General features: G+C 41.7%; 2 protein-coding genes across 5 annotated transcripts; one reads left to right on the top strand and one right to left on the bottom strand.

Moving 5' to 3' along the window:
• Positions 1-1,979: 1,979 nt before the first annotated feature.
• tonsl (tonsoku-like, DNA repair protein) lies at positions 1,980-15,498 on the top strand. 3 transcript variants are annotated; one of them, XM_034563392.1, is made up of 29 exons: positions 1,980-2,253; positions 2,346-2,441; positions 3,096-3,238; positions 3,405-3,588; positions 3,710-3,839; positions 3,978-4,149; positions 4,275-4,389; positions 4,499-4,650; positions 4,772-4,924; positions 5,193-5,318; positions 5,507-5,705; positions 5,824-5,879; positions 5,997-6,086; positions 6,187-6,259; positions 6,359-6,522; positions 7,355-7,478; positions 7,583-7,824; positions 8,252-8,738; positions 8,834-9,027; positions 9,260-9,366; positions 11,085-11,241; positions 11,328-11,406; positions 11,489-11,796; positions 12,424-12,595; positions 13,279-13,454; positions 13,596-13,669; positions 13,935-14,068; positions 14,452-14,616; positions 14,760-15,498. In XM_034563392.1, exons 1-29 carry the CDS (start codon positions 2,229-2,231, stop codon positions 14,768-14,770), a joined length of 4,308 nt encoding a protein of 1,435 aa, XP_034419283.1. In that variant the 5' UTR covers positions 1,980-2,228; the 3' UTR covers positions 14,771-15,498. The 3 variants fall into 3 exon arrangements, with proteins under 3 accessions (XP_034419283.1, XP_034419282.1, XP_034419284.1); XM_034563391.1 differs by having other exon boundaries at positions 14,452-15,498; XM_034563393.1 differs by lacking the exons at positions 14,452-14,616; positions 14,760-15,498 and having other exon boundaries at positions 13,403-13,454; positions 13,935-14,051.
• A 328-nt stretch (positions 15,499-15,826) lies between these two features.
• Positions 15,827-17,524, bottom strand: nkl.4 (NK-lysin tandem duplicate 4). Of its 2 annotated transcripts, none has more exons than XM_034563397.1 (5): positions 17,306-17,524; positions 17,144-17,229; positions 16,797-16,838; positions 16,518-16,672; positions 15,827-16,009 (listed from the first exon to the last, which is right to left on the bottom strand). In XM_034563397.1, exons 1-5 carry the CDS (start codon positions 17,352-17,354, stop codon positions 15,937-15,939), a joined length of 405 nt encoding a protein of 134 aa, XP_034419288.1. In that variant the 5' UTR covers positions 17,355-17,524; the 3' UTR covers positions 15,827-15,936. The 2 variants fall into 2 exon arrangements, with proteins under 2 accessions (XP_034419288.1, XP_034419287.1); XM_034563396.1 differs by having other exon boundaries at positions 16,761-16,838; positions 17,306-17,507.
• Between the last annotated feature and the right edge of the window lie 2,949 nt (positions 17,525-20,473).

Below are 20,473 nucleotides of genomic sequence, written 5' to 3' on the forward strand. Positions count from 1 at the left end.
AGAGGGCGCTCTGTGTCTGATGTGAAAGGCTTCTCAGCTCCTTCTGATGCAGGAGTCTTGTGTCTGGCATGTCAAAATAAATCTCTGCCTTGACTGCGAATGTAGGGGGTTCTGAATGTGGAGTTTTTTTTTTTTTTATGTCTGCGTTTTTTTCACAGGGGATTCACATTTGAGAGTATTTTTGGATGCTCCAAAAAAAATTATAATTAGTACACAGGTTGATGTGTTGGCAGATCCAGCAGAAAAAAAGGACAACTCATTTTTTCAAACAACAGACAACAGAAATCTACACCAGAGGATATAATGTAATATTAAGCAATTTTTCACAAAGCTTTGTTCCTCTGTTTTGTCAGATGATTGGCACATAAATACAGGACTGCATGCATTTGGTTACATCATGGTTCATCACACAGCTATCAACCTGCTTCAACCAGCTCAAGAGGATAAATAAGGCGTGCAGTCCATCTACATAAGCTAATCAAAAAACGTCTCAGTGCGTCACCGGCCATGTGGCCTCCTTTTTTCTATCAGATAGAACAGTTGGATTATAAAATCATGAATTTGGGTTAGCTCCATCGACGTCAATCTGAAAATTGGTGTAAGTAACGTTAGGAATTGTTTGTGTTTCAGATTTATGGATCCCTCTTTCCAGCAGTCCCTCTTTCCAGCAGTCCTGTTGCCTGAGCAACAGCTAACACATTCACAAACTAACAAGAATTAGGATTTATACACTGATCTGTTTGTTATTGTACAGTGGTGTTAAAATATAATTTGATAAGGAATTAAATAAAACCTCTCAGGAATATTTTCACAATTATGTCATAGAACAGAATTCTGTCTAACAACTTCATAATTAACTTGCTTATGATTGTGTGTTTACTGAGTAATTTACTAAGTCACAGTAATTATTAGAGCCTGACTGATACTAGAGTTTAAAGGATAACTCCAACGTACATTTTGTAAAGAGAGAAGAAAAAAAAAATGGATCGACCTCTTTGAAACCGGTGAAGTCTTTTGTACCAAAATCAGATTTAATGTAGCGTCACAACTTTACAGGGTGAGTGGAAAGGAGAATACTGTTACCACTAGTTAGCAGCAAAAAATACTTAATAATAGCATTCACTTTATTCAATGGTAAGTAATATTTTCTGGAGAAGACGTGGTGTACAGATATTTCAGTTTGTCTTGTATATCTAGCAGGCGTTCATGATATTTCATAGAAGAGAGGGAAACGTGAAACTTTACATTTATTAACATGAAATATTCCCTTCAATTTGGCCATTTATTAATTGCTAATTCAGCTTGGACCATATATTTTGTACTACAATAAAGCCCTCATATACACCGATACAAATATATCTGTGATTAGATCAAATAAGCCAATTACATTGGCCATGACAACATAGAAATCAAGTTTAAATAATTATGAGATTATCTATCCTGCTACTATTATGAGGTATTTCAATATGTTTGTTTCCATCCATCCATGGAAATATTTGTTCTTCTTCTCCTGAGCCGAATGGGATCCTAATTACTATTCCCTATAAACAGAACTCTCCCTTGCTACAGCAAAAGGGGCATCAGGTTTAAATGGTAACCTTCTACCATTTTGACTGTATCACCAACCCACAAGAAGGCATCTCTTGACCTAGCCCATCTCTTTGTTTCCATGTAGAACTGCATCACGCTCTGGCGTTAGCCAATGAACGGTACTTATAGATGAGGCTGTATATGCCCCGACTTTAGTCTGTCAGACAGACAGGCACACTCGCAGTCTGCAGTACACCATACACAGACTCGTTAACAAATCCTATACGGTATTTTTAAGTGCTAAGTTATAGTGGTGATAGAGGTTGAGTGCAGTGTAGAACACACGACTTTATAAGCCTATTGACCCAGGCGGGATTTGTGCCTGAGAGGCCGTGATCGGGGCATAGTTAGTACAGAGTAGTCATTGGCTCGCGCAATACTGGCGGGGCTTTGCAAAGTTGACAGAGGACTGGTAGCTGAAGCGTTTCCCAGGTCGCGCTGTTTGATGAGATGTTAGACACGATCGGATACGTGAACGACAAGCAGGACATTCATTGACGTGCAAATGGAAGAATAAGTGAAAGTGAATGATTAGTTCATGTATGATTTGCCAGCTGGGTGTCGTCCCGGCTCGCTAAGCTAAACGCGCCGCGTTGTGGTTCGCTAACACATCGTTTACTCATCAGGGCCGAATCACGATGAGCTCCACACGGGAGATTAAACGTAAGTTTTGATCGACGCAGTTTAAAGACGCTTGTTTAGCACGTTTGTTTGGATTGTTTACACTGTGTTGACTCGTTGATATTACTCTGCAGAGCTGCAGAAAGCAAAGAGCAAAGCGCAGAGCAGCAACAATTTAGGAGAGGAAGCGAATATCTGCAATCAGCTCGGAGAGCTGCTGTCCAGAAGTGGTAAGTGGTTCGTAATATTCACAATATTGAATGTACTGTTGAATCTGGGCGGATGGTCATTGATCATATATAACATAGTATAATTTAGACGGTCATAATGATACAATACAGACATTCAAGGACACAGATCAGAAGTGTTCAAACTGAATTGATGGCAGTCTAAATAATACTGACTATACCGAGTTACTCATCGTGTGATGAATACAGATGGATTAACCATTGTTAGTTAAACTGCTCCTAGTGTGAAATAAAGTAGTTTTAATTAATTAGGGGAGGCGGAGAGTAACAATGTACCCTAGGGAGAATAACCCACAGACAACGAAGGGATAAACAAAAGGTGGTTTATTAACCAAAGGCAAAACTGGAACTACTTCCTCAATGTGAGGAAGCGACGACACTCACAGTATCAATATTTACGATAAAGGGAACCGTACAACAAATAGCACACTATCAACCACGCTGTAGCAGCACCAACACACAGCTTGTACTCTTCCATGGGGCCCACTGGCTTCCCCAGCCTCTTATCCACCTGCACTCTTTCTGTCGCTATGCACATAACCACATGAAACCAGTAATGTAAAGTGCAGCTCCGAGATTACTGTCCTGTTCTTAATCTACTCATTCATCCACCCTCCTATTCGTTGTGTATCTCAGGTGATTATGAGGCTGCCATTAGGGAGCACCAGCAGGAGTTGTCTTTCTCTGAGGTGCTAAACGATGTGATTGGACGAGCTGTGGCCAATCGTAAGATAGGAGAATGCTACGCAGAGATGGGAAATATTGAAGCTGCTTTGAAAGTGAGTAGACTGGTCTGCTTCATACCGAAGGGCTTTCTGTGGCCATTAAAACTAATTCCTACATTTTTCAATGTCAGCGCTATAGTGATGCAAACGTAGCGGACAACAACGCTCCATGGGCGTTAAGAAAGCATTTAAGGGGTCGTATGTATTTTTCTCCTTTTAGCACCAGCGATGTCACCTGGACTTAGCTCGCTCTGTCAGAGATCATGCTGAGGAGCAAAGGGCGCTCGCCACTATTGGTCGAACCTACCTGTTCCGTTATGAATCGGACCAATCGAGGAACAGTTTGGAGCAAGCAGAGGATGCCTTCAGGAAGAGCCTGGCCATTGTAGATGACCGCCTTGAAGGTCTGTAGTGTTTTTGTGTACTTGTTTGTATCCTCAGGGGTTTTATGGAGCCTGTTAAGTTATCTAGTGCTCATAGTTTTTGTAATGTTTGTTTTATGTACAATATTTTTCTTTCTTCCAGGGTCTGTGCCAGAGCGAGAGATTAGAGAGATGAAGGCCCGCCTCTTCCTCAATCTTGGTCTGGTCTGTGATCATCTCGGGGAGAACACACGTTGCAGCGAGTTTATCAGACGAAGTGTCTTTATTGCAGAGTAAGAACCTCCTAAACTATAATAATGTAAAATAAAAAAGTATAATTTTTTTTTCATACTCTTCACTTACAATAATTGTGTTTAAAGATTACCATGAAGTATTGGTAATTCTGCTGACTACATTCTTATCCTGTAAAGGAAGAGTCATCTGCTGGAGGATCTCTACCGTGCAAATTATAACCTGGGCAACATTTACTTCCGTCACGGTCAGCAGTCTAATGCTGTGCGCTGCCTCGAACAGGCCAAAGAGTGTGCAAGGAAGATCAAAGACAAGTTCAGTGAGAGCGAGTGCTTTCACTGCATTGGCAAGGTATACACCCATTCTTGAGAAAGCTTTAGCACAAATAGTCAAATTGCAGTCACCCAAGTACACATGTTCTGTTATTGTGGCTGTACATTTTGTAACTAGTACATCTCCATGACATTTATCCACAGGTGCAGTTGTCTCTGGCTGATTTTGTAGCAGCCAGACGATCTCTGAAGAAAGCCGTCTCTCTGGGTTCCCAGCAGCCACTGGACAGGCAAGCAGTGAAGAAAGCTTTTAAATATGGTAAAAGAGCAAGTTTGTTTATCCACTCGGCCATGTTGATTATTTGTATTTGGGATTGTTTTTCACAAAGATAGCTGAGTTGATGGCATGGTTTGATTTAATTTCATAGCGGACCAGGGTTGTAAATTGGAGGAAGACTTGGGGGAGGATCAGGGCAAAAGACTTAACTCCCATCAGGCCGTGGGGCTGGCAGAGCAGCTGGGGGACCTTTACTGTAAGGTTGGCTGTTACAGCAAAGCTCTGGATGCATATCAAGCTCAGGTAAAGAACATTTTAATGTTTACTTTAGCACCCAATATCACTGCGTTTGAACTTCTTCCCGTTTAAGTTTAATTCCATAATATAATGAATTATGTTAAGTAATGTTTTCTATGTGTTGCAGTTAAAGGGCGCTGAAGCGTTGGGAAAGCCTCCAAGGGAGCTGGCTGTCATCCACGTGTCCCTAGCTGCGACCCACACGGACCTGAGGCAGCACAGCGAGGCAGTGGAGCACTACAGACAGGAGCTGGCTTTACGGAAGGGCAGCTCTACTGAGGTGTACATGAACTATATGTGTCTCACCCAACGAAATTCTATGATCCTCTGATTCTATGATCATAGTGACAATATTTGTGTTTCATGACTACAGGTTAATCATGTATATAATATACAATATATTGTTTAAGTACATTTAAAAAATCACAGCTAAATTACCTGCTTAGTTATTGATTAGTAATGTTACTTTAAACTGTCCACATAATTTATAATATTCTAAGAATAAATCGTACGTACCTGTAGTTTAATCACTTGTGTGTCTATACCAGGAGTGTAGTACTTGGCTGAACATCGCAACAGCTCAGGAGGAGAGCGGCTGTGCCTTTGAGGAAATAGAGGGCAGCTACAGTGCAGCCTCACACTGCGCTCAGAAGTCTGGGCAGACCAGACTACAGGTGAGCTGAAAAGATGGATCGGATAAGAGAACGTCAAACTGGATTTAAAAGGCAGATTCATTCATAGGTTTTCATACATGGTTGCCCTTCAAAATAGCTGCCAATCCATATACTATATTAAAAGAATAATACTTTCTAAAGATTTTAAAAGCAGATGCTGTGTAAAAACACTCGCTTCTCTCCAACAGAAACGCGTGTTGAGGCTCTGGCTGGCGGCGCAGACACGACACGACTCATCAAAGAGTGATGACACTGAGGCGAAGCTGCAGGAGCTGTGTGCTGCCGAGGGCTGGAGTCCAGATGGGAGTGACGGGGAGGAAGAGGAAGAGGAGGAGATGGACAACAGTGAAACTATGGATGACAGCGATGTCGTTCTCTCAGACTCAGGTAGAACTGACATTCTGCCCCTTCTGACATTGCGAGACAAATTATAATATTTCCCAAAGTTATCATATGTTTCTGTTTGTTTATTTGTGTCACATATGACTTTTCATCTGACTTGTAGATGATGATTTGGACGGTTATGACAAGATAGTCTCAGGAAAGAGGAAGACAGGAAGGGTGAGTGAATTAGATCCGTTGTAATTTCCCCCAGCAATCATCTCATCTTTGTATTATCTGTCCTCCCTCTTCAGTGTTTCAGCCTCTGCTCTTTTTGTATCCTTTTTCCTACTTTAGTGGAACAAGAGGAACGAGAAGGGCGAGACCACTCTGCACAGAGCTTGTATCGACGGAAACCTGAAGCAGGTCCAGTATCTGGTGGAACAGGTGAGGAAATCGAGTCATTTTTGTTTCAAGATAAGAAGAAAGTTTAACAAAAGACAACCTGGATTGTATGATAACCAATGATGCTCTGCTTGTATGCCAGGGTCACCCAGTGAACCCAAGAGATTATTGTGGCTGGACCCCTCTTCATGAGGCCTGCAACCACGGTCACTATGGTAACTGATTTCATAATAATATAACCTTGTTTAACAGGGTTTTTCTTTTGTGTAGAAAATAAAAAAGAGCAACTCTTGCATCCTCTTTCTCTCATGCAGACATTGTACCTGTGCTTTTGGAGCACGGCGCGAACATTAATGATCCAGGTGGGCCCTCGTGTGAAGGAGTGACGCCTCTACATGATGCCCTCTCTTGTGGCAATTTCAAAGTTGCAACACTCTTAGTGGAACGAGGGGCTTCTGTCACCCAACGCAACTCTAAGGTGTGTGTGTGTGTGGCATATGAGCCTCTGGTTAATTACAGGACCAGGCTCTGTGATAGTAATTTGTACCAATGATTATTTAACTGTAATATACAAACTGTATGTCACAAGACAGTTGCAAAACTACTTTAGTCGTTTTGAATTAAACTGCTTTTTACTATAACAGAGGAACTGGTTTCTGCAACAATATATAGCAAAAATATCATAAGTTACACTTTGTGCTGAGTTTATGAAACTCAGAAACAATGTATAAAAAGTCAGAGACATTTTTTTATATACAATGTGTTTCATGCAGTTAGAAATTCCAGTACACATTTATGTCTTATGTAATGGATATAATTATTATGACTTAAGTTCATGTATATAAGTTTGTTTTTCATAATGAAACCATTAATTCCATCTTTCATCTAATTCCCTCTTAGTTTAAATGGAATTTGTGTCACAATTAAAATTCATGGAGGCATGGACATGATTCCTGTAACCATAATCTAGTTATAAATTCCACAGAAGAAATACTTGAAATGTAAAAGGTTAACCACACACCATTTATGACATTATTATAGCAGCAGCTATTTGCAATGCTAAGTTATGGTGGAGTTACGACGTCCTGAGCAGAGAATGAAGTCACTCTCCCTGTGTGTGTTGTAGTCCGAGCCTCTCTTGTTTGTTTTGGTAGCCGGGCCGGTCGCACCTGCATGTGAGTCCCAGTTTGTGTGTCCTTCTGGCTAAATAGTTTGCGCCCCTCTGCGATGCGTTAATACCAACCAAATCTGTTCCTATGGGTCTTACTTAATGTGTGCATCTGCCTCATGATTCCGCCATCCTCTGTCAGGGTAACACCGCCATGGACACCTTGCGGCAGTGGCAGAGGACGTACAGCAGAGAGTTGGACAATGACGCCAAGCAGGAGTGCATCGCTACAGAGAGACTGCTCAGGAAGGCACTTGCAGGGGGAGGTGAGGCCTTTACATCAACAGTTTAGCCTCGGTTTGCCTTTTAAAAAAAATAAAAAATCCTTTCAGACACTGTTTTTCTCCCCACTTATCTCTGTCTAACACAGTGACTGCTGCTGTGGCCCCCGCCAAGACGTTTGATGCACTGCAGGACAGCCAGCTGTTTGATGCTGAGATGTCAGAGCCGCTGCTGTCCTCTGACGGGGGCGGCTCCTCCAGCCAAGACAGGCCCCGGACCAACAGGAGCTCAGAGGTGAAGGCAGGAGCTGCCAGCCCCAAACGGTGGAAGAGCAACGGCTCAGCACAGCGGCACAAAACCAGAGGAACAGAGGCTGCTGTCTTGTACGGGGTAACGTCTGCCAAATGCCTTTTTATATGAAGATACAAATACTTAATACTATATGTATCTGATTATGAGCTGTCGGTTGCAACAGTAGATTGTGCTGCAGGAAGCAACGGTCACAACTGCCATCCGCAGTAATTTAGGAAGCTCATTGTCTATTAAGTGTACATTTTTGCAAAAACTAAAATAATTTTTAATTAAATAATCTAGCCATCATTTTTTATGCTGTTTATCTGTATGTGAAATAATAATAAATCTCTGGTTTTCCATCATACTTTGGATGGTGAAACTGGTATTAAATAGTATACTATGTGATGTAAGAAAGGTCTGGAAAAAGTATTAAATTACCTTGGTTGCCCCTTCAGAAACCCTGCCACTGAACTCTTTTAGATCTACAATTACTGTACGTAATTTGTTTGCATGTCTTCCTTAGAATAACAGCAGCTCCTCAGAGGACAGCGACTGTGACCGGCAGGTGAGTCCTCTCCGAGCCGTCCGCCCTCGACACAGCTTCCCAGCGGCCCCGAGTCAAAAGGAAGTCCCTGCAAACAGGGAAACCAGTCCGATCCCCAACTCCGGTCGAGAAAGTCTCAGGGAGGCTCCCCCGCCATCTGTCTTTGCACGAGAGGAGTACCACAGTGCCATTCGAGGCTTAGGCAGCGCCAAAACTCTTCTCCAGGGTCTGTCACAGCCTCAGTTTTCCAGCACACCAGCTGTTTCATCCAACAACAAATCAGCTCTGGTTCCAGAGGAGGAGTATGTGGCTGATGACTGGCTGGAGGATGATTTGGGGGAAATCCAGCCAAAAAAGAAGAGGAGGCTCGGAGTGGATCAGAGTGGGATGAGAGGGGAGGACACTGCCTTGTCTTCAACATCGAGAGGCCAAAACAGCCTCTCAAACTCTGACTCGGCCTGCAGAAGTAATGACTCAACTTAGTTGTCTCATTTTATTTCCATCCACATTTCTTTGCTTATTTGACCTTCATTATGACCCTTTTTCTTTAATGTTCTGCAGTTCCTTCATCCTCCAGCAGGAGTCTCCCTCTGAAAAAGAACAGCTCCCTGAAGCCTCACCAGGTCAAAATGACTCAGATGCCAGGGATGGTCAGGTTGGGCAGACGAGAGGTCAACAGGTCACACAGCCCCACAGTTACAGACGACGAGGACATGAGACCTGAAACGCCACCGTACCCACAAATATTCATGCAGGTGAGAAGTAATATCTGCATCATACCTTCTGATGTGTTCTGATGAGTTAGAGATGGAGTCAGTTCTACTGTGGAAAAAATACGCAATTGGACAAATACTGCATTCACATGGAGTCAGGCAGACAGACGACTCCTTCTGGACGGGAAAAAACAACAGTATCCTCTTTTAAAGAAGCCAATCGGTTTTGCTAATGTGTATTTCTTAATTTTTTTCATTTGTCAATACATTTTAGCCTCCAGCTCATTGTGTTGCTGCTCCCATGCCAAGATCACTGCCTCCACCAATCAGAATGAGGGTCAGAGTTCAGGAAGATGTTTTCCTCATCCCAGTTCCGCAAAGGTTAGTGTCTATGTAACTTTTGAATGATATCAATGAATGACACCAGCAGGGGCGGACTGGGGGGAAAAAGTGGCCCGGGAGTTCCTGTCAGACCGGCCTACTCAATACACGACGCGTTGCCCCACTTGGAAATATACCCATACACTTAACATTATTTTGGACGATTACAAAGAAATCATATCTGTTTTGTTTTTTATAACATTTGGCTCCACCTATTTGCCTGGATGGACAAATGGAATAAAATGATACTGGCTCTACACGGTATAGTTTGCTAGATGAATATGCTTAACTCTGAGCTAGTATCAGATGGTTATACTATAACTACAGAGCCTTAAGGAATGCATGTCAGCAGAGAAAGACCACACAATAAAGAAACTGGAAACAGAGGGTAGAATTAGTATGAACTATATTGTAGAACAGAACATCCGATGGGGTGTGAACATCAGTGGTATCAGTGGTGTTGCATGCTTGGTGTGTGATTGTGTGTGTGTGTGTGTGTGTATGGGTGTTGAAGGTGCATAACAAAACAATAAGTTAACAAACAGAACCTAAACTAACTCTGCCGGCACAAGTGCATTATAGTCACATGGTAATAACAAACAATATCAGTGTATGTGTGTGTGTGTGTGTATATATATATATATATATATATATATATATATATATATATATATATATATATATATATATATATATTTATTTTATTCCAGACTCATGAGTCTATAAAGCAATAAACACAAATATAACAACAATATATAAAATACAATACAATGCAATACAATACAGGGACATAGGTACAATTACTGCTCTCTGTATACTCATGTGTTATTATTACTTCACTCCATGAGTAGTTTTTGCAGCAGCTCACTCTTTTCTGCAACACCGTCTAAGATTTTCTCACTGCCCAGCATCTGCAAAACATCTGTCTGAGTAGCCAGCAACACAAAAGCCTCCAGGTGCTGTTGAGAGAGTGAGCTCCTGAGCCTGTTCTTGATATATTTAAGACATTTTATTTTGTAAAGGAAATATGTACCCACGCATGTTTTATTTTGAAAAATGCCCGGATACATCAGTCTGTGCGTCTGAGCCTCTTAGTCTTGACACATATTGGCTACATGATACTCTAACGTCACAGGAACGACTCGCAGACGTTGGCTTCTTTAGCTTGCCGGTTCATTCACAGGAGCTCACAGTAGTGAAGGTACTTCGCTAACAGTGGCTAACCTGAATCGCTAACTAGCTCACGTTGCTTCGCTCACGCTCGTCATAACAACAACACAACACAGTCACTTCGTCGATACACCTCCCGCCTACCACCCTACTCCCCCAATCACAGGGCTCAACCCTCCCAACCAGCACGCTGCTTCCCTGTGATTGGCCAGCTAACCTGAACATTTCAAGCAACATCCAAACCGTGAGTGTGAATACAGGTCGCCAGGAGCAGTATAAATGTCAGTCAGTGATTACGGACTTTAGGTATTAGAGTAAATTTAACGTGTTCTGCGAAGCATAGAATGTAGTCCGGGCCGGCGATGTCAGAGGGGGGGGGCGGTTAGCGACGGAGGTGGGCCGGCCCAACCCACGTCGGTATCCCCGATGGCCAGTCCGCCCCTGGACACCAGTTATGTGTTTCTGTGGACTCAACATGGGCTTTGACTCTCAGGACCATGCTTGTGTTGTCCTGTTTTCATCCATATCCTCACTCCGGTGTGTTCCAGTGAGGCGGCCTCCTGCACTGTGTCGTGGCTGTGTGAGCAGGCCGCGCAGCGTTATTACCAGAAATGTGGCCTTCTGCCTCACCTCTCGCTGCAGAAGGAAGGTGCTCTGCTCTCCCCGCAGGACCTACTGATGGCTGTCCTCCACACCAATGAAGAGGTAAGGCCAGTTTAAGAAAAAGTATCTTTGTAATATTACTTTGATTTACTTCCATGGAATGAAACAGGTGTGTTGTGCTGTTGTAGGTTCTGGCGGAGGTTTGCTCCTGGGATCTTCCTCCTCTCCCTGAGCGCTATAAGAAAGCCTGTCAAAGCCTGGCAGTGGGTGAGCAACAAACACGAATGCCCACAAACGCACACACACATTTTGATAACCCATCCTGGAGCTTCTGTCTGTTTCCCTGCAGATGAGAACAAGCGTGTCACCCGGCTGTGTGAGGTGCAGGATGGGAGCTCCTCTGTGTCGGTTTGCGGCCTCAGCTTGGCGGCCTCTTCCCTCAACCCGCTCCTTCGTGCCCTAAAACTGCAGGCCAGCCTCACCGAGTTGCATATTTCCGGCAACCGTCTCCACGACAACCTTCTTCCCGAGCTGGTTGCCACGACAATCACCATGCCGCGGCTTCGGCTGTTGGACATTTCTGCCAATGGCATTACAGGAGAAGGACTGGAGAAGGCGATAAATGCCTTAAAGGGACAGAGTCATCCTGCGTTTCCGGTAAAGAAACGCAGGATGTCCTTTACATTGGAGTTAGTTTATTTAATTAATATTATAGAAAATTTAAAACGTGCACTCACCCTAAATCATAATGTTTCTTAGTTGCCCACTCCTTTTACTAGCAATGCAGATAGTTTCTGTTTTATGTGCAACGATTTTGCCTCCACCAAGCCACTGAACATTTTAATTAAATAAATTCCCTCGTATTCACAGTGAGATCTGTGAATTTTTAAAAAAGTAATGGAAAAACATGCTGCGGTTAGATTCAGTACTACAAAAAAATGCTAGTCTATTCTATTTTATTGCCTTTGTGGCAGGATTCTTAGGAATAGATACCTCAGTCTCACAGAAGGTTTTACATTTCCCTTTTCAGATTGTAAAAGGTGTGTCAGAAAAAGGGGTTTTGCTCGTTGCTATTTTGGTAAACAGATTAGCAATTCAGGAAACAAGCCCTTCCTGTGTCAAAAAACACCACAGTGTTGAAACAAACACCATCACACATCTCAAACACCGTGCACATCTTACCATCAAATCTGAGAATGACAGGCCACCAGTTTAACACACATTTAATTTAATAGAGAAATCTCTCTTATGCACAGTGCTGTTTGTGGTTGTTTCCTCTCACAGTGCCTGGAGGAGCTTGACCTCAGCATGAACCAGCTGGGGGACGGTGTGTCCGAGACCCTGTCCTGTCTGCTGTCCTGCTGCCCTCTGTTAGCCAGGCTGTCTCTGCAGGCCTGTGGCCTCACCGCTCGCTTCCTACAGCATCATCGGCTGCTGCTGGCCAACGCTCTGACAGGTGACTGCCTCAAGTCCCTTCTCACACATGCAGAATCACATCACTGAAATGTTCAGGAACATGTCCTGCATGGTAAATACTTGTTTATTAATATGTGACTTGTTGAGGGTTTGGTGAGAGAAAAACAGCTTCTCATAAAAATGATGTACAAACACATCCAGACTTCCTCCATCTTCTTCTTCTATTGAGTTTTATGGGGATTGGTATCCTTAAGTGTCTCCCTTGCCCCCATCTATTCCGGCATTGGGGAAAAATCGCGACCTGGAAGAGTGGAAATCACGAGCGGTGACCAGTAATTTACAGGGAACCATGTGTGAAAGAGGCAGTCAGAGTTTTCTTCAGCTCAACTAAAATGCCACTGATGTGTTAGATGCCAGGTTAGTTAATGGGATGGATAAAGTTGTGTTCGCTTCAATAAGTTTTAAATTAGTGCTTAGAATAAATAAAGCTAAGATTGCCCCGTTTTAATCAAATCCCTGTTTAAGAGGTTTAATTTACAAGCAATGTCATGTTTTTTTAATTTGCTTAGACATGACAAAGGCTAATATTAAAGTATTTACAAGCCAATATGTATCAGAAACCAACATATATTGTCCTTAAGCTTGAAAGAAAGATGTGTGTATATATAAATATTTTTACAATGAGAAAATAAATAAATAGATTAATACCCTTTGATCTTTCAGGAACCGGCCACCTGAAATCTGTGTGTCTATCCCACAATGCACTGGGCTCCACTGGCTTTGAGCTAGTGTTAAAGACTCTGCCTCTTCGCTGTCTCACACACCTGGATCTGTCTGCTGTCTGCAGGGGTCCGGCAGATTACCCGGCGCTGGAACACCTCACCAAAATCCTGTCACAGGTACACACACAAAAATCACGCTTTGTACTCTGCACACAAACTATTTATTATACAGATTTCATTCATGTGTGGAACACTTGAGAGCTTTAAGTGTAACCTCAGGAGATTACAAACAAATAAAAGCATTGGTCTTTGTTCTAGGATGAGTGTTCACTGGCCCACTTGAGTCTGGCAGCAAACGGGTTGACAGACAGCAGTGTAGCCACCTTGGCCAGGTGAGTGTGTGTGTGTGTGCTGCATTTTTCTAATAATTACATTGTAAGCATGTCTTTGAAGTATGCTGCCAAACGTCTTTGAACATGTGTTCAGAATTATGATTGGATTCATGTCATGCCTTGTGCATTGACACAAAGCCAAGTCCTCTTTTTCACCGTGAACAATCTTTAATTTAGGATTTCTGTGGTTTGATCTGCCATCCTTCTGTTTTATCTGTATGCAATCATCAGTTTCTCTGTTAAACTTGTTGGTTCTCCTTTTTAGGTGCCTGCCTTCATGTCCGACTTTAGTGAGTCTGAACCTTTCAGGAAATCCATCTGTTACCTCAGCAGCACTTCACAACATCCTGGTCTCACTCCGAGAGGCTTGTCGACCTCTGACCCTTCTAAACATGCAAGGTACCAATGTGTATATGTGTGTATTGGTCATAACCTACAGGTTATTTTTATTTCCAAATGAGCGTTATTCTATTTTTCTCAACTGTGAAGCCGAAAAGATACTTATATACTCGGCACATTGCGCTGGGTCCTCAGTGCCGTATATCATCTGTCACAATAGATTGTCCGTGTAGCAGACACCATAAATGTGAGATTTAGTACTTTAGTTTTTTGGGATTTGTGAGAGAGTTGTCCATGTTAACCAGTATTTTTGGACTGTCTGAGACCATAGGAGTAATATTAACTGACATTGGTTCAGTTCTTGTGAGGCTGTGTGTAGTATTAAGAATATTATTTTACTACAAGGGTGAGCTAATATAAGCTCCTTGTTGCTTGGCCCACAGGTTGTGAGGTGTCCGGCCCCTGGGACAGTGGCGGTCTGGATGGTTTGTCAGAGCTGGTCAAGGATCTCCGTCTTTGCTCTCAGGGACTCAACAAGCTGGACCGGCAGGCCTTGAAGCAGAGCTGGGACACAAGTCGGTCCCGTGGACACTTCATTGACCGAAACAGTAAGTGTCTGCTCTCTGCTGCCACCTCCTCGTGATGGAGGGACAACGGAGACCATGACTGATCGTTAATCACCGACACTGAATTCTGAGCCGTCTGAAGACATTAACACACGACTCGTATAATGAGTGCTATTCCTTTTAAGGGTCTGCTTAGTGAGCAGCGATCACTTGAGGCTGCGCGCTAACATCTTCGAAAGGAGCAAACTGCCAGTGACATGGCATCCACGGACATTCTGTGTGTGTGTGGTTTATACGTTCGTTATTTATGTGCATCTGTGAAAGCCTTAAGCTTGTTATGTTCGCAGCAGTGTGTTTGTGTCGTGATGCACCCACCGGATACTGAATTGTATGATTTGATATATTAAAAAAAATATGGAAGTAACTCATGATGCTTTCGCCATTCAGTGGCCCATTTGTCATCACTATTAAGCGATTGTTGCTGGTTCATATAAATCCTGAACAATGACACATTGAACTCATTTGTTTGACAATATCGAAAACGGATTGAACATAAAACCTGCCGCGCCCTCAAACACAACCCTGCTAAGTGTGTCTTCTCATGGCCGATGCAAAGTATCCAGACTGAACCTGTGGGATGGGTGTGATGAGGCTCATGAGCGGCGGGGGGAAAGTTCGGTCTTCAAGACATTTGGCTGATGGGACTGTTGTTCAAAGGTCACTTTGAAAGAAAGTTTGCTTCACTGTTTGTGCATCTGTTCACTTAGGCAATGGTTGCTTGTTTTTGACATCTGTCCATCCTTTAAAAGCTACACACACACTGGATGCCATGAGGTGCAGTTTAAATTGACCCCTCGTCTTTTTTAATTTGCTGATAAAATAAAAATGCCTCTAGTGCAGAAGTGCTGAAGGCATTGCTCTTGATTTTTTTTTTTTTGTAAAAGTGGACTTCAAGTATAGAAAGTAAAGGTTTATGAGAATTTTTACCACAAGAACCTTATTGTCTGACCATTAATATTATGTTGGTCATTTTGAACATGTAATGCAGCTTACATACTTATACATACTTGATTACAAAATATTTTGTAAGAAAGTTTCAACGCTCAGTACTTTTACAGTACATTTTCTCAAACCATCTTTTAACTGAAGTTATAGATAATGACCAAAATTGGAGGTATGATATATATATATAAGGGTTAAAAGGGTGCAGATGCAATTCTAGAGTGACACAGTGTCTCGTACAACAACAACATATTCTTGAAAATTTGAAACACAATCATTTATTGATATATGTTCACATACATTGGAAGAATCAGTCAAACATGATTAAGTGCATCTTGATTATTGTTCATGCATACGACATCAGATATCTTCATTCATTTCAATTGGTAACTCCTCGTCCCTTGGATAAAAGAACGGGTCCAACAACTTGGGCCTAAAGAGAGCACATCAGGTACAAAATAATTGTAATGCTTTGTTGAATCACATGTTTTCTAATATATGCAGCCAACCAACAAAGTGACTGAGATGTCTTATTCCACAGTTTATGGGCTAATAGACAGATACCCATATGTATGTGCACAAGCACCAACAAAGTGAGTTTGTCCCCTATAAGTAAAAGTGTCCTTCCCACACTCCATTACAAGAAAAAGTCCCACATTCAATGTTTTACTTACCAACAGAATGTATGTAAATGTATCAAAGCTATCATTATGCAGAATGAATTATTCATTTTGGATTAATGTAGTTGGTCGAAGTGGAGCTAATTTAATCTACAAGACAAATGTACAGAGGGTATGTATTGTGTTTTCTTCTGAAAGTAGTAGAAGTATGAAGTAGCATAAATTAAATTAGCAGAATAATATTTTTTGTGGAAGGGCTTTGTAAAGAAACACTATTTTAGATGATGTTATTAATAATAAAATGGTGGGCCGGTAACTCACTTGCAGGCTGCAGTATTGACGCAGATCGTCTTCACATCATCGGTAGTCGTGAACTCCTCAACTAATTCTGCGAGGTGCGTCTTCACAAACTTGATGCACAGAGGTTTTAGGAGGCCAATTTGTTTGCAGATGGACATAAACTTCAATGTCAGGTTCTGTGAGAGAAGAAGATTGTCATCATTGCTCATAACTATGCAGCAACGAGGTCATCCTGAGCCGTCGGACCGTTGCACTGTACTTCACCTCTGCAGTGGCATTGGGTCCGATAGATTTCTTCACCTTGTTTAAAGCCCACTTGCACGCCCAGCACAGACCTGGAAGCTGCAGATGAAAGGGACACGTACTTTAGATACTGAGCAAAGGGATGTTTACTAAAAATATTACTTTCTGTGATGGAAAGGTGTTACACAAGCAGTAAATAAAAAAGCTAATAAATGGTTTTCATTAGGGATACATTAGCTGGGATGAGAAATACGGTCAGGTTGAAAGTGTTGATTGTTGTCAGTCTGAATGTCAAATTTACAGTTACAGTCTACAGAGAGATAGCAAATAGACAAGTGACGCGTTGTGGATCATATCAGATTGTGGCATGTGCAGACTATCAGTGTTTAAAGCAGCCACATTACCTTGATGGCATTCACAGAGAGTTCCACTTCCGCCTGCTTCCCATCATCAATGTTGATCTCGAAGCTTCTCCCGTGGACTGTCCAAACTGTGAAGAGACAAAACGAACAATGTTAGGTGACCATGATAAAGACAATGTTACAATGAGAAATACATCAGCTCACCTGAACATGTCACCAGAATGCACACAAGGAGGAGTGAAGATGTTTCCATTGCTGGCAGTGAGCAGTGATCTCTGTGTGTCTGGTGGTAACACCTTTTATACACACCCGAGGTGAGGGGCTGCAGAACAACACTCCTGCAAGCCCCCACAGATGGAAATTCAAACCGCAACCAGCAGCTCGTCACATCTTGAAGTGGTTTTGTTGAGACCACAGTGATGGTGCACGAAACCTTCTTTACACACCACCCACTCATGTACACTTGTGTTTCCAGTAAATGCTCATCTTTGGCATGGAAAGAATAAATAGAATACGTGCAGTTTTATTTCTGTGGTAGTGTCTGAAATACCAGGTGTGGGGGGAGGTGGTGTGGGTCTTCTTCCGGGAGACACAAAGAACTGTTTTAAAAGAAATGCATATTTGTGAAAAAATGTTTTGCTGTTTGAATAATAAAAACTGCCGGGCATTACTAAGCTTTCAAATGACATTTTAGTGACAATTGCGAGTGACAAATAATTGTCGACATTTTGCTTTTAATGAGATCTAAACCATGCTGAAGAAGCTCAGAGTACGGAAACACAATTATATATTTTATATATAATATATATTGTATATATTGTTTAGTGGAGCTTTTCAAAGCAAAACCCTTGTTATTTACTCAACATTTTCCATCCATTTAAACAATCTAAACATACCAGTTACAACACATTCAATGCATATTTGGGGGTTTTAGAGCTCACTGAAAACAGCTCCTGGGTGAGTGGAGGGAGTGAACCAAAACCATGAGATGGAAGATGCTATGAAGTCATGTAGAGTAGGGAGGAACTGCAGAATTGGGTGCTAATCTGTGGGTCACTCAAATCCATTATTCGTATACAAATATTGATTATTGCAGGTTTAAGTTCAGCTTTTGCAGATAAATAATGTCTCCTTGAGTCCTGCTGTCATGGGACCAGAGGTGACAAAAGTGTGTCAATCAATATGTGGTATCTGGTACATTGTGAATTAGTATCTTTGTTTTTATCTATAGTTTGTTCTGTAAGAACATTTTTAAAAGATAACTAACTTAAAATGAACTGTATTCTTGTGCCTGTAGGCAGCTATCCATACAATGAAAATAGTTTGCATAAAGTAGCCTACAACTTCAGCTTTTGCAGTGAACGTGTTAAATGTGAGTGAAGTGGAATTTCCAAAGTCACAGGTGTTACTTCTGTGTGTCTCACTAGTTCAGAGCCTGCTGCACTTCACCAACAAGCGCGACAGTAACCCCATGTGGCCGTTACTCTAATGAACCAAGAGCTGGCTCTAGAGTCAAGTATTTGAGAGCTGCCGGCATCCTGCAGTGGCGGCCTCCTATGAATCATTACACAGACATAGAACAGGAACCTCTGAAGTGTGAACCAGACTCTCATGGTGGCCTGCAGGCTGCAGACAGTCTGCTCAGGAGGTCCAGTAGACCAACATCAGCATCAGTACATCAGCCAGATCGATTGTACGATCGTGATGTGACTTGTCAATGACATTAAATAACCGGCCAAGAAGTCAACTTGACCTGTACAAGAACAAGGTCGATTTGCTCCAATCTGATTGGTGGAAAAGTGACGTAAAAGGAGGTATATAATTGAGACTCATGGAAACGGCTCCCCGCTGGTTGGCAGAAATCTGAACACAACTTTTAGAACTTTGTTTGCATCAACATTTTGCTTGACCAGTTCGAGAATTAATGGTCTATCTCGAAAAGAGCTATGTTTTGGTGGATATTACTATTTTTATTATTTATTTGGGGTTGTTCAGAGTGACCTGTCAACTTTAAAATAGTGCTGATGTTTTAAGTTTCAGACAGCTGCAGTCTTCCTTTCTCAACTTTAATAATGCCGTGTATCAGTAAACAGGACCATAATGACACATTTATCATAAAAGTGGAGTTGAAGATGTTTTCTAAGTATTAAGAAATGATCATTGCCTGCTATTTTTATAAAGTTTAATGTCACTATTCCATAGTGACTGTCTGATTGAGAACGCAGCAAGTTAAAACCAACAATGTGCACGACGCACTGCCTCATTTGACAACATAAAATTGATTTTCCATGTATCATGTGCTTCTTAATTCAGAATTAGAAGTACACAATTTAGCATTGAGAGATTGGAACTGATGTGAAAACTGAGATAAAGGATTTGTTGTGCATCTCTGTGCATTCCAGCAAAATGTTTGACTTGTCTTCTCCCCACTTTGGTCTTTCTTGCTGCAAAAACTAGGTTTGGGTCTCTACGCACTCAGTCACAATCCAGTTGTTTTCTCTGTCAACGTAATAACATCATAACATGCATAATTGCATGACGCATCGTTTTTTAGGGGCCCACTTGAGTGAATAATGAGCTTATTAGTGGGAACTAATTCATGCCCAAGAGAGGAGAGAGAACCATGACAGAAATGTAGGAATCATTCTGAGAGACGTAGGATGAGATATGTGAAATATTAGGTATATGTTTTTAGAGAATTAATTGCAATAAACTCTGTGTTGCAGAAAGAAGAAAAAAAGTGAGACAAAAAACATCAGAATGGTTGTTGTGATAAAGAAGACATTTTAATCTTGTATGTACACTATGTACAATGTGGAGTTCTTGGACATTCAATAAAAACAAGTTTCAGTGCAGAACAACCTTCAAGAGATATACTATATCTACTATGACGCAACACCTCTCCATCAACACACTTAGCTGGAGTCTGCACAGGGAGTGCTGTTCAGGACTGACAAATGCTGAGAAAGAGGAAAACTGCATGAGAGTGATAACATTTAAAGTCAACACACAAACTAGAAATGTATCATGTTCTTACAGACGCCACCTAGTGGTCACAGAGCACTCCTTCCTTCTCGGTCCCTTTTATAGCAAAGAAGCTGTAAACTCTTTGACAAAACCAACTTAAAAGAAAGAAAATGTAATTAAAGACAAGCCTTTCAACATAAATATAATATAATCTAATAAGATTGGACACAATGCAACATTTATAATTGTGTGTCCACTGACACATATTTGAATTCACATCTTTGTTTCTGATTCTAATGAAGATAAAATGTATATTGCCATCGTCATTAAATTAAATCCTCGATTGCTTTCAATGGAATATATAAACTTGTGGAATACCACTGAGAATTGGTGACTTTGAGTCTT

This window comes from Cyclopterus lumpus, chromosome 22 (genome assembly GCF_009769545.1).
Source record: "Cyclopterus lumpus isolate fCycLum1 chromosome 22, fCycLum1.pri, whole genome shotgun sequence".
Lineage (NCBI taxonomy): Eukaryota > Metazoa > Chordata > Actinopteri > Perciformes > Cyclopteridae > Cyclopterus > Cyclopterus lumpus.